Here is a 14,130-nt window from a genome sequence, read left to right on the forward strand (position 1 = left end):
GTTACCGCTGCAGTCTCCAAAACTGCTCTGGATTAGGCCATGGCACCCAGCAACAAGTGGCTGGGCCCAAGGAGGTGGGGTTCCCAGGGCTAAAAGCGGCCAGGGAAGGGTGGGCCACATGGCCCCCTTCCACTTCTACTAATTGGCTGGGCCAGAGGGGATGGGGTTCCCTGGGGCTTAAATTGGACTGGGGAGGCGACCATGTGGTGCCCCTTTTATTATTTGGCCAGGCCCTGAGGGATGGGGCTCTGGGGCCAAAAAGGACCCAGGAACTGGGCTGGGTTGCCCCCTACCCTTTAATTAATTTTTCAAGCCTCAAGGGATGGGGTCCCTTGGGCCAAAATCGGCATGGGGTGACAGGTCACGTGGCCCCACTTCCCTTTCACTAGTTTGCTGAGTCCAGGAGGATGGGGTTCCTGGGGCCAATATCTGTCCAGGGAGGTGGGACAAGTAGCCCCTCCCCTTATAATAATTGGCTGCGCCTCAGGGGATGGTGGCCCCGGGGCCAAAAACTGCCTGGGGTGGGGAGTCTTACAGACCTCCTCTCCTCATTGTAATTGGGTGGCCCAAAGAATGGGGTCATTGAGGCCATAATAGGCCCATGAAGGGACTGCATGCTCCCCTCCTGGGTTGCCTACTTGTTGGGCGTTCTCTCTCCAAGCACAGCCAAAGACCATGAAGGCATAGGAGTGGGTGTCTGCGGTTAGTTGGCTGTAGGGCCTTGCAGGATGCTAGACCCTGCAGCCAACCCATGCCACACACAAGGCTGTACGTAGCATGAGTTGGATGCCTACAGCGGGTTGAGAGCACTGCGCAGGGACAAAGCCGTGTGTGGTGCGAGGTTGGGTGGCTAAGGGGGGGCTGGGTGCATGGCCTGGCCACAGGCCCTGTGGCCAAATCCACTGATGTGTGTGACACGGGGTTGGGTACCTAAGGGGGTAGTTGCAGAGCCTGGCCACAGGCCAGGTCTTGCCTCCAGCTTCCACTCCACACAGCCAAAGGCAGGGGTTACATTTCCGTAAGGTAATTAAATATTACTTAATGTTAAAAAAAAAAAGAAAATCACTGAAAAAATCCAAAGGTTAGAGGGACATTATAGTTAGGCAATAGAATTAAAACAAACCTTAGAAATTCACTGAAAAACACAAAGCACAGCTACTTACCTCACATATTACATCAATAATAACATCTTGCATAACATAATTTATAATATAACTGCAACATTTGCAAAACGATTATTGACGAGAAAACTGTGCACAGTGGGGTCACGAGTTATAGTTAACCTAGTGCATAAGTTAGTTTCTTGAGAAAAGTATAACTGTAACTATTGAATTTCTATGTTTTTAAATGTAAAATCTGAACCTGACTATAATGTCCCTGTAACCTTTGTTTTTTTCAGTCAATTTCTAAGTTGTTTTTAATTCTCTACCCTAACTATAATGTCCCTGTAACCTTTGTTTTTTCAGTAGATAGATAGATAGATAGATAGATAGATAGATAGATAGATAGATAGATAGATAGATAGATAGATAGATAGATAGATTGACGTGGGTGCGTGTGTGGGTGTCTGTGTGTTGGTGTGTGTGCGTGTGTGCGTGTGGGTGTGGGAGTGTGTGTGTGTGTGTGTGTGTATGAAATACTATCCCATAAAACACAACATAAAGACATATCGCTGGGGAGGTGATAGAGAACTAGAACTAAGAAGAAAAGAATCTATATCGATCCTCATATTGGGGACAGAAATACTGTGAGGCCACAACAATGATGCAGAACATCATGTACATCTTTAGGATCCTGGATAATAGGGACAGGAACCTCTTTTTCTGGTCTTCAAAGGAACTGCATATCACTGCAATGCCCATGGATCCTATTAACACTATATAGTGTTTGCCAATATTGCCAGCTCCCTTAAACAGAGTGGATTTTGAAGTTAAAGTTTATTGTTTCAGTTAATTAAAACCATAACAATTTTGCAATTTTTAAAGTCTAAAACATTACAATTTATAACATAATAAAACTTTAGATCCTGAGAGAAAGTGCAACAATCATTCTACCCTAAGAATTACATGTTTTCTACTACTGTATATCTTAAAACCAATTATTAGTTGAAAACTGGTGCAATACTTAGAAAGGACCACACGTTCGGCCCCATCAAATTAGTGTTAGTAAACTAGGCACGGTAATATTGAGTTTCATCAACCATGAACATTACTTGACAGTCAGTTCTTTTTAATGATTGTTGTCCTTTCCCCCTTCTCCTTTTGTTGAGCTTATACAGTGAATCCTAGTTTGTTTTAATGGGATAACAGGAGTAAGCTTAGCCTCTGGCTTGCAGACTTGTGCCCCCGTCACCCAGTGACTTTTAACCTACTTAGCTTGCTCTGTCTTAGCCATTTAATTATTTAATTCATCTAAGATGGCTGCCTTGTTTATAGTTAGGCCACTTGTTATGTTTTGCATTATCAGTGCCACTGCGCTAAGGCGTCAAGATCAAGCAATAAAGACAAACAAACAGTAGGTGTTCACACTTAGGGATTTTCCCTCTATACTTTTGAGGGATTGTTTATAATAATTGCCGTCCCAAGCATGTCTGTTATCTATTGTTTGGGAACACACCTATGTCAGGGGTCCTGGTAGATCTGTATAAATACATCGCACTTTAGACAGATAATCAGAGGGATTCTGACCAGAGGGCATCACCACCATCCGTGATATCGATGCTGCACATCGTCTTGACGCTGACCCAGTATTCGTGTCCCTGCGGAGTCTGAGATAGAGACCTCATTCCAAGGTAACGAGGATTGGGGGCTCCTCTCATGGACACGGCATTGGCATATTAGGTTTAGCAAACCCAGCTCTCCTTTAGGTAGGAGGTTAGGCCTATCACATTAGGGCATTAGGGCATATTACATCTCATATATCTGTGGGTCTCTAGTATTGAGGCATGCAGTTAAAGTTTCTCTGCACGTACGGATGCCTCAGTTGTTAAAACATTTTCTTTAGTAATTGCAAAAAAAGTTTGCAGATCTTGGAAGAGATGCAAATCAAATATGAATGTGGTCCTCTTTTTTTCTTTTGCAAAATCTGCATGATGTTAGGCCAGTATATTTCCATGTTGGTTAGTTTGCTAATGCTGGTATTCTGCCCAAGTGCAGGAGCAAACGTTTGTGCTTTTAACATGCCGTAAATGAAATTGCCAGGTAGGGTGCTGGTGTCAAAGTGGCATAGTACTTAATAACCACCCATGCATGAGAGTTTGAACTGAATTAAATTTTTCTTCAAGGCAAGATTGTAGCCCTGGTTGCCTTTTTGAAGCCATCGTTCGGTACACTTGCGGCCCATAGTTCCGTTAGACGCAATTGTTTGAGAGAGACGTTCATATATTTATAGTATTCCGACTGCTGATCACTTTGAAGCGCTGACCATAATGCGCTGATTAGTATGGAATCTTGGCCTCGACTGCGCTTGTACCAGTTTTTTATTGATGTTTATCTTCTGGCCAGATCTTGCTTTATGTTTAGTGTGAGCCGGATTTCTGCTGGTGATGCACCTTATGGAAGGTTGAACGCTTGCCTCAAGATGTTGGCTTGCATTTTATCCACTATTGCAGCATCCTGTCCTCTCATTGCCACATTAGTGTATGTGATGGTTGGTAGTAGCTTGGTGGAGATAACTGTTAAAAGTGGTTGAAATGATGGCCTCTCCAGTGTTTTTGCCAAGTTGGTAAAAGTTTGGATTAATGTATTCCCTTTCTTCACAATGTATCGTTTTGCTGAAAGAAGTTTCCTTTTGAATTGAAGTACAGGCCCAAGAATTTATAATTGGATACTGTCTCCAGTTGGACATTATTGAAGACTATTGAAGCAGCCTGTTCTGGTCAGTTACTTACCAACATGGTTTTTGTTTTTGTCACACTTACCTCCAGATGGTTGGCTCTAGCATACAGTGCCAAGGCATTGACTAATCTTTGTAAGCACACTTTGGATGAGCTAAAAAAGCACAATGTCATCTGAATATGATGTGTGGGTGAGGTGGAGGAGACCCAGCCGGGGAGGGTGGGAATTTTCCTGATTCAGTGCTGGTGATAGGGCTGCTATAACAAGGTTGAAAATCTCCAGGAATCGAGGAAACTTCCTGAATATTCTGGTGCCATCTTCGACCTTTGTTTGAATGCAGGTTTCTAAATATAGTAGTTGGATTGCTTGAAGCAGTTTATCAGGTACACCCCAGCTCTTTCATTTATTTGACAATAACACCCTATTTACACAGACAAAGGCCACTTTAAAATCTATAAGGCAGAGTAACTTTTTCTGGCCCACTTGCATTAGTAGGTCAAATAGGTCGTTGTTAATATTTTTGATGTTGCGCCAATACCTTTTCAAAAACTGGTCTGGTTTAGTGAGACCATGCTGTTTTTGTTTGCCCAAACTGTTGAGTCCGCAAGTCACAAGAATGCATGTTCTTTGGATTCAGAGTTGAGGAGGGCTATGAGCCTGCAGTAAGCTGGATTTGCCCTGTCACCTCCTTTGAATAGTGGATTTATGATGGAGCCATGTCAACTCCCTGGTACAGTGCCAGTAAGCTGAATTTCCTTGAATAGTATGGCAAGTACCCTTGACCAGAATTGTACATATTCTTTAAATATGGCCTGTGGTCCTGGTGCACCTTCACAATGGCCCTTGAGCAGGATTTTTCTAACTTATGATGATGAATAAAAGTCTTCATCAATGGTTGGAGATGTGGTTTCCGTTATTAGCAGCCTTTGTAGTTGATTGCACTCAAGGTGTTCTGTTCTGATGGATTGTTGATTTATTGAAAATATGCCAGCAAGGTGGCCTGCCCGTGATTTCTTTGTAATATTTGAATTACTTATATATATTTTTTTATATTAAGAATGTTTCTGGTTTCCCAGAATTTCCCTGGATTGGTTTGTTTGGCATTGAATATTAACTTGGTCCAGAAAGTGTCCTTCGTGGCTTTCTCGTCTTCCCAGAGCTGGTTTCCATACTCTTTCTGTAGATGTTTTAAACATTCCCATAGGGAGGAATTTAGGGGTGTCACTTTCAACAACCTGGCAACTTTCTTTTGTTCCCTTCTTGACTCGATGTAATAAGGCAGAAGGTGTGATTTCGTTCTTTGCCTGGCTGGTTGGACTGGCTGGCTGGACTGGATGTCTTTGCTTGCAAGGCTGGTGGGCCTGATGTCAGTGAGGAGACCTGCATTAAAAATGCAGGACCAAAGTCTATCCAAGCATCAATTTAACTATCCATGTTATTTGTACTGTGAATCATTAAGTCTTTAGCAAGAGATGCAAGATTGACTGTCAATTCATTTGACCATCGCATTTGTTTTAGGTTGGTTGTGTTTGTCTGACTGGTTTCTACTGGGCCAATGTATGTGTACATGGGGTTATTCCTAGTGACAGACCGGGCGCAAATGATCACTATCTATTTTGTATTTTATGGAAAAATGCTTAATTTGTTGGTTCAATAGTAGGGTGACTACACTATACCGTGATAAATCGTGAGTTGAGACAATAGTAAGTGTAGTTTGGTGGATTGTCACCTACAAATCTTCCATTTAGGTCCCTCATTCCAAGAAATTCCAGAGTCATGACAAGTTTTTCCCATGTAAGATCTTGACGTTTGCCTATTGAATTGTCCTGGGTCGGAAAGTTCCAGAATGTGAATGTTGAGTATGTCGTTGTCATCTATAGTATGGATTAAATTTGAATTAAAATCTCCCATTAGTATAATATCGTAGGAAAGGTTTCCTTGTTTGTATCTGGTTATGGTAGATTTCATTTTCTAGATGTTATTTTCTTAGCTGAATTTGGATGAATGTAGTAGTCAAATAGAAGAACTGGCGGTCTCTTGTCTTGCTCAATTACTACATTTGATAAATTGGTGGGCAGGGTCTATATGGAGCATTTCTTCTGTGGTGAGATTTACACTGATCTACAAGTAGACAGGTGGGCCCCTCTCTCAATCTTCCATAATGTTTCGATTTTGTGGCATTGTATGATACTGTAAAAAACCTTCTGCTCAAGGATCAACCATTGACCAGGTTGCTTGAAGTGCAATTATGGCCCTCATTACGAACTTGGCGGTTTGGCCCAAGCCGCCCGCCGGCATGGTGGGCCAAACCACCATATTTTGAACATGGTGAGGGCTGCCAGGCTCCCGCCGTCAGGCAGCCTGGCGGCGAGTTGAAACACCATCCGCCAGGGTAGCGGCGCTACCCTGCGGATAATGTTTCATTTCCCGCCAGCCTTTTCCTGCCGGGATATCCAGCCAGGAAAAGGCTGGCGGGGGGTGCCCCTGCACTGCCCATGCACTTTGCCTTTTCGGGCAGTGATCTGTGTGACGGGTGCAACTGCACCTGCTGCACAGAGGCATTGTGGAGCCGCCGTCAATGTCCCGGCCGAGCCTTTCTGTGAGCTGGCGGCCCACAGAAATGTTCATTATTTGGCCGGTGGGGTTCCAGGGTCACTGGCGGTCAGTGTTTTGACTGCCAGCATGAACACAGCGGTTGTTTCCGCCGTGTTCATAATGACCACTTAAGTCTATATTTGCCCAGTTGTGCATTGGAGAGCCATCTTTGAGCAGCGATTTCACCCCAGTTATGTTCCAAGATAAAAAATAAAAAAGATAAAAAATGTAGGGGTGTACGCCCAAGTGTGGGTTCATTGAAATAATGGATTCATGTGGTCCATGAGGTATTTCAGACTGCAGGGATCCAGGTCCTTTGGGAACCAGTATGGCTGATGTACACTTTCTTATGCATCTAATTGACCAAAGGAACTGCTTCTTAAGCGCTTCTTAAATGGAGTGGATATTTGATTTTATTTGATTGATAGTTATATTTATATATGTGATTTGATTATGTGTTCTATATACCTTTGAAAATACTGGTAAATCAAAATAGACATGTAAATATATGGAAATGCTTTTGTGGAGAAAGACATAAATTTATGCAACCTTATGAATGAAATGGGTGATCCTGATTTTCAGAGGCTCAGTGGCACTTTACATTAATTATAGAACTTTTGCACTATAACATGATGCACTTTAAGCTGACTGATGAAGGATTTCATAGATATTCGCCCCAATTTAGCACCTTATACCCATTCACTCATATGGGAAACTTATAAGATATGAGCCCCTTCAGTAAAAGTATCAAGGACTTTAGGATTGAGAGTGCAATGAACTGTAAATTGGTGAAAGGGTCAGAAATATGCACTTTCGACTTTTAGAGAAGCATCAAGTACTTAATGAACTAAATATGATGATGGAGTGGTTGGTTTATGCACTAGGTACTTTCAGATGGATACGTGCTATTAGAAATGAAGTACTCCTTAAAAATTAATGTAGGGGGTGCTTCACATGTTAAGATAACAGTTAAGGTGTTTTTTGAATGATGCCTACTGGGGTATCCTTCATGTTGGATGATTTACAAGCATTTGACTAAAATTATAAAGATTATTTTCTTCACTACTGTGAGCCGAATGCCAGTGTTAAACCTCATAAATGTATGTATTACTGTGAACAGAAGCATTAAATGTGCCATGAATATGTATTGATCAGTTTGATAGATCAATTTTATTGCAAATATGTGTCTCTTAGTATGACTAAAACACATTCACAATACTAAGGACCTAAATATGAGTGTGACGGTCATCGGACACTCATGGTGGCTGTAAGACCGCCGCGATTGTCACATTACGAGGCAGCCCGCCAACCTATCATCATCTCCGCCGGGATCGCAGATCCCGAGGGGCTGATGGCGGTGCAGGTTGGAATCAGCACCATCCTGCTGTTTACAACCTGGTTCTCTGCCAGCCTTTTCATGGCGGTTTCACTGCTATGAAAAGGCTGGTGGAGAACAGGTGCAGGAAGCCACAGGGGGGCCCCTAGAACTCCCATGTATGTGGCATGGGCATTGCAGCAGTCCCCCAGCCCAGCAGCCTCGTAATGCGCACTGTCTGCTGGTTCCCCCTGTGGGCAGCAGCATTGCCGCCAGCTCGATTACGAGCCGGCAAAAATGCTGCAGCCACTTTCCTGCTGGGCTGACTGGCAGAAACTTGGGTTTCTGCCAATCAAACCAGCAGGAATGTCTTAATGGGGCTGGAGGGAATGCAGACAGACAGCACGGTGGCAACTACTCCGTTGAGAGTTTCACAGACATATATTCCCATCCGCCAAACTCATAATCGGGCCCTAAAAACTGTCCTTTCCATTGAATATTTTATTTTAATAAATGGATGTTGATGGCTTCCAATAATATGATTGAGTTGTCGCGCTAGTTGTTCTTGGGTCTTGAAAAGAATGACACAGGTGTTTATAAAGTAACAGTCACTGTGTTTGGAGAGAGGCACATTTGAAGCCATCTTGCTGAAACTCATGATCTGTCTTTTTTATTGTGCCTTTGATTAAAATAAAATTACAATAAATGGATTGAAAATCTCAGCATGCCCCCATTTATTTAATTTACTCATAAACTTCCTTTATCACTACCCACTCCTACCCACTAAAATTACCCACACCTCCCTTTACAACTACCCACCCTGAAGCCCTAAAATTAATGTTATCTCTTTTCCACTTTCCATCCTTAAACCCTAAAATTGCCTGTGCCCACCTTTTACCACTACCCAAACCTAAACCCTAAGATTAACTTTCCATCTCTTTACCATTACCCATCCCTTAACCCTACAATTACCCTTATCACACTTTACCACTTCTTACTTCTGAACGCTAAAATGTAGCCCTACTGGCATTTGAGTATTTGAATATGGCGGTTGCCAGTGGGTAGTTATAGTCAGGGACTAGTTTCTGTGTACAGAGCGTTTTCTGTTTTGCTAAAAACGTTGGCGCTGTTTGAGGAATCTTTATGAAATGTTCAAAACTAGTTTGCCGCTCACTTCAGTTGCTGGCTTGAATGTTTCAGGGTGATTCGTCAAGGGGGGGCAAGATAAAGGGGGATCACAAAATACGTTTTTCTCATGTAATTTCCTGTGGGGACTTTGAACACGACTACATCACGAACCACTGAACTACACCAAATTTGGCAGAAAGCTAGATCTTGGTCCATAAACAGTGTTTTGGTAATTTGGTGCAAATCCATTCAGGAGTTTTGGGGTTATTAAAGGAAAAATAAATTTAGATATCTAGGGATGCGGATCTGACAAAACTCATGGTGAGATCTGAGTGGCTGCCAACAGTTCAACTAGGAAGTGTTGGTAGCCATTTGTGGTTTAGGCCTCAGCCCGAGTCCCAAAAAAAAACAAAAGAAAAATGAAGGGGGGAGGGTAGGAAATATCCTGACCCTCTAGGCCTGGTCCCACAGGGACCCGCCGGGGGCCAAAATTGTTTTACTTTTTAATTTTTGCTGCAAATTTGCAGTGGATTTGCAAATCCGCAGCAAATATTAAAGAAAAAAACAAGCGCGGTCTCCCACACGCATTTTTCATATGCCCTTCGGGTGGGTCAGGTCCTGGAGGAAAATACTACTTAATATGATGGAAATGGGTGCACTTGGCTGCTTTTAGCCCTGGTGATCTCTACCCCTCATGCCTGCCCATACAATTGAATGGGAGGGGGGCACGCGATCCTACTCCTGGGCCGATTTCAGCTCTGGAAACCCCAACCCTCTCTGGGCCCTACCAAGCACGTGGCCCCACTCATGGAGCCATTAATGGCCATGGGGACCCCATCCCCCAGGGACGGTTCCAAATAAGTCCCGGAGAGCAGCTGCTGGGGCATAGTAGCTTTCCTGCCCTCAATGGTGCCCTCTCTGTTTGCTCTTGCCTTGCAGGAGCAATTTTAAAGCCCCTGCCAAGTGAGAGAAAACTGTAAGTCCACTCCCAGTGGGCAGGAGCAACAACAATGCTCCTGGCTGCTTGGAGCCAACTTTACATCTATTTTCCAGCCCGCTGGAAACAGAAGAAAAAATTGTCCTTGCATGCAGGGAGCAGCATTTGTTGCTGCTTCCTGTGTGCAGGAGCAGTGCTGCCTCCCACTGGAGACAGGGAGCCGGTTGGTACCACAGGAGCCTTTGAGCTCCCCCCATGGGCTCCAACAGTCACAAACTGGGTGCCCGGGGTGGGGCTAGGGCCCCTACCATTGATGGACCAGGCACCTGGAGATGGGGTCCACGGGGCCAAAATCGGCCTGGGAAAGGGGCCATGTGACTCCACCCCCATTTTTGATCTGCCAGGCTACAGGGGATGGGGATCCTGGGGCCGATATTGGCCTGAGGGGCTGCATGAACTCCTCCCCAGTTAAAAAGGTAGAGGGCCCAGGGGGATGAGGTCCCCGGAGCCAAATCGGCCTGGGGGGGGGGGGAGAGCCACATGTTGTCCTCCCCCTCATTTTTGACGACCAGGTCCTGGGAGATGGGGCCAAAATCAACCCAGGGAGGGAGGCTGTGTGCCCTTTCCCAATTACAATGTGGTTGGGCCCCAGGTCCCTGGGGCAGAAATCCGCCTGGGGAGAGCGGCTGCATGTTCCCCTACTGGGTTGGGTGCCTGTGGGGGGTTGGCCACAGGGCCTGGCCTGCAGCCAACTCCCTGCTGTGCACGGCCAAAGTCAGTGAGTGGCAAGGTTTGGATTAAAGTAAAGTAACTAAATATTATGTAAAGTTAAAAAAAGCGTGGAAATTACCTGAAAAAAACAAAGGTTACAACTGCATTATAGTTAGGAAATAGAATTAAACAAACCTTAGAAATTCACTGTAAAACGATAGGTTACAGGGATTTTACCTTAGGGTACGAGTTATAGTTTCTTCAGCGAAGTATAACTATAACTGCTGACATTCTGTGGTTTTGTGCGTATAAAATCTGAACCTACCAATAACATCCCTGTAACTTTTGTTTTTTTAGTGAATATATATATATATATATATATTTATACATGTATATATATAGAGAGAGAGTTAGAGATAGATAGATAGATAGATAGATAGATAGATAGATAGATAGATAGATAGATAGATAGATAGATAGACAGATAGATATAGAAATAGATATAGATATATATGTATAGGTAGTTATAGTTAGGACCTAGTTTCTGTAGAAAAATCACTTTTTTTTTGTTTTGCTAATAACTTTGGTGCCGTTTGATGAATCTTCACAAAGGTTTACGACTATAACTCGCACCCTCACCATGCACTGCTAATTACCTCCGATATTACAGCACTCATCACAACTTTTATAACGTGAATAAAAATATCAATGAAATATTAGAAGTCAAATTGTTGAAGAAAAAACTGCATGGCGGGGGCTCGAGTTATAGTTACCTTAGGCAGTGAGTTATAGATACTAGAAATAACTGTAACTATAACTGCTGAATTTCTGTGGTTTTCTGAGAGTAAATTCAGAACCTAACTAACATCCCTGTAACCTTTCATTTTTTTAAGTGACTATAATGGAAATGTGACTGTGGTGGTTTAACGCTATTTGAGCTGAATTGGACTTACACTGCAATAAAAACGAGTATTTTAGTAACAATGCTGGTGCATTATGGGAGATGTATTTTTGCACTACTGAGTCATATGACTTTCGAGATAATTAGCACCTGTGTTTGAGCACTTTCAACCTCTTCCTGTGATCAAGGCATGTTCTTTGCCGAAACGCGGCAGGACTTTAATGTGCAGGCCATTTCTCTTAATATGAATAAATGTTTCGGAATATTCTGGATTTGGGCTTCGAAATTCTTTTGCTGTTTGGGTTTGAATGGCAGCATGCTCCGTCCCTGCTACACGAAGCCGCATTGCAGGGTTGGGGGCCCCCGATGATGGAGATGTCTTTTGTTGGAAATTTCAAGGATGGGCATGACCCACTTGCCAGCTTTAACACAGTACTGAAACCGGATATATTTTGCTATATGGTGAGAAAGGGATTTGGGAGATATCTATTCCTCAGCATTTCCAGTTTTCTCAGCAGTATCATGATTAGAAGGCAGCAGTAATTGTAAGGTTTGAAGGACTGAAGAACATATAAATATCAAAAAGCACAAAGTCACTTAAATAAATGCACTGGAACTATAATGGAAATGTGACTGTGGTGGTTTAACGCTATTTGAGCTGAATTGGATTAGACTGCACTAAAAACAAGTATTTTATTAACAATGCTGGTGCATTATGGGAGATGTATCTTTGCACTACTGAGTCTTGTGACTTTCGAGATAAATAGCCCCTGTGTTTGAGCACTTTTCAACCTCTTCCTTTGATCAAGGCATGTTATTTGCCGAAACGCGTCAGGGCTTTAATGTGCAGGCCATTTCTCTTAATATGAATAAATGCCTCAGAATATTCTGAATTTGGGCTTCGAACGTCCTTTGCTGTTTGGAGATATATATATATATATATATATATATATATATATATATATATATATATATATATATATATATATATATATATATATATTTATTTACAACCATCCTTCCTTACCTATACTTATTCACGTGGTAAATGCATTGCGGGGTAAATGCATCATTGTAAAGGATTTCCTTTTGAAACAGACCACAGAGGAGAGGTGGTTTGCAGTCTGTGGGCCTGGCCGTTGCAGGGCACATAAAGAGACCTCCTTGGGCAATGTTTGGGAGTAGTCTTGCAGCCTTTTAAATGCTGGACTTAAGACCCAAGGGAAGATACTGTCTGCAGAGATTGCTCCCTCCTATGTGGGGGCCTTAACGTCCCCCTCAAAGAACGAGGTGGCCACCAGCACATCTTCTTGGAACAGCATGCATCGGCACCACTCCATGAGAGAGCACGGAGTGTTTTTCACTTAGATGCACAATGTAACAGTGTGGGGCTTCAGTACAATCGACATGAAATGCTAGCCTGCACCCATATTTTACTTGTGCATGTCCAACTTAGTGTAAACAGTCTTTTTTCATAATGACGCCTTTGGTGCAATAGAAGGAACTAGACCCATTAGCAGAAAAAAACTGTAATAAAGGATATTTGAAAGAGCATGGTCAACTCCTAGGTGTTTTGCTTAAAAAATGAAAAAAATACTCTTTGAGATTGAGGTATGTTACGTCTTTTTTAAATATCGTCATACATTACGACAACATATACATTTATGTTGGCAATGCGGAAGGCGCAGTGGCACAGTGGCACCTGCCCTTAGTAGAGCTGGCCCTAGATTGATATACTAGTAGTAGGCGGAGTTAAGGACGAACTATAAAACGAACATGATCAAGTCTTTTCAGCACTGCAAGGCATTCCCCCAAAATATATCAATATTTGATTTGGATCTCTTTATTAATTGTGCGTAACACACATTTGGATTTTGCTATGTCACTACGAAGATAGAAACCCTCTTTTAGAGTGACAATAACCGCACACACTGGCAGCGACTAACTGTACCGTGGAGTTGGCGCTTCTCCAAGGACTTCTTTCTTGATCCAGTGCCCGCTCGCCAAAGCCATCTCCTTCCTGTGGGTCACAGAGAAGCTGCTATCAGAGAAAAATCTGTGACGCGCCAGCCCCTGTTCATCACAAGCCACCTCTTCAGTATTTTGTCTCAGAAACGTGCGCGCTCTGTATACTTTATGAAAGGAAATGGTACAGATGTGCTAACCGAGGCGATAGCAGACAGGAAGTCAAACAGTATAATTTTAACAAATGAAACACATTGAAAAAACGTAAACACCAGAAAATATGTGCTATTCTACAAACGAATGCGATGCTCTTGCTTAGTGTGTGCCTACAATGTACTCACGCGTAGAGGCTCCCTCGTGCCTGTCCTTTCAGATGCTGTGAAGGTGCAAATCCAAACACTATAATTAAAAGTAGTTTAAATACAGTCCTTAATGTCTTCTCGTCGCTCTCAGAAAACTCTGACTGAGCGTTCACCTTTCTTGTCAGCTGTTGCCATGGTTCGAAGGTACACAAAAGAGCACACCTAGTGTTGACATTTGGGATGCATCACGGCTTCCGGGTTGCCTTGGCAGGTGAAGCATACACCGTACTGTCCACACACTTACGCTGCTCCTTGACCGCACCATCTGTTCTTGTTTTAAATTCCACAAGGTTGACTTTTCCTAACGGAATCGGACACCGTAATATTCTCATACTAGCTTTGCAGAAACAAGATCCATCCAAGCCTTGTATGTAAACCGT

General features: G+C 43.1%; 1 protein-coding gene across 1 annotated transcript in view; it reads right to left on the reverse strand.

The window, feature by feature from the left end:
• The window catches only part of LOC138287249 (rab9 effector protein with kelch motifs-like), a 392,655-nt gene extending 378,785 nt beyond the window's left edge, over window positions 1-13,870 (reverse strand). Inside the window, exons 1-2 of the mRNA XM_069227612.1 lie at window positions 13,730-13,870; window positions 13,375-13,443 (exon numbers count right to left, since the gene is read on the reverse strand). Of these exons, the coding sequence (XP_069083713.1) occupies window positions 13,375-13,436 (62 nt within the window). The 5' untranslated portion in view covers window positions 13,437-13,443; window positions 13,730-13,870. The remainder of the gene's footprint in view (window positions 1-13,374; window positions 13,444-13,729) is intronic.
• Between the last annotated feature and the right edge of the window lie 260 nt (window positions 13,871-14,130).

Source organism: Pleurodeles waltl, chromosome 1_1 (genome assembly GCF_031143425.1).
Source record: "Pleurodeles waltl isolate 20211129_DDA chromosome 1_1, aPleWal1.hap1.20221129, whole genome shotgun sequence".
NCBI classification, from domain to species: Eukaryota; Metazoa; Chordata; class Amphibia; order Caudata; family Salamandridae; genus Pleurodeles; species Pleurodeles waltl.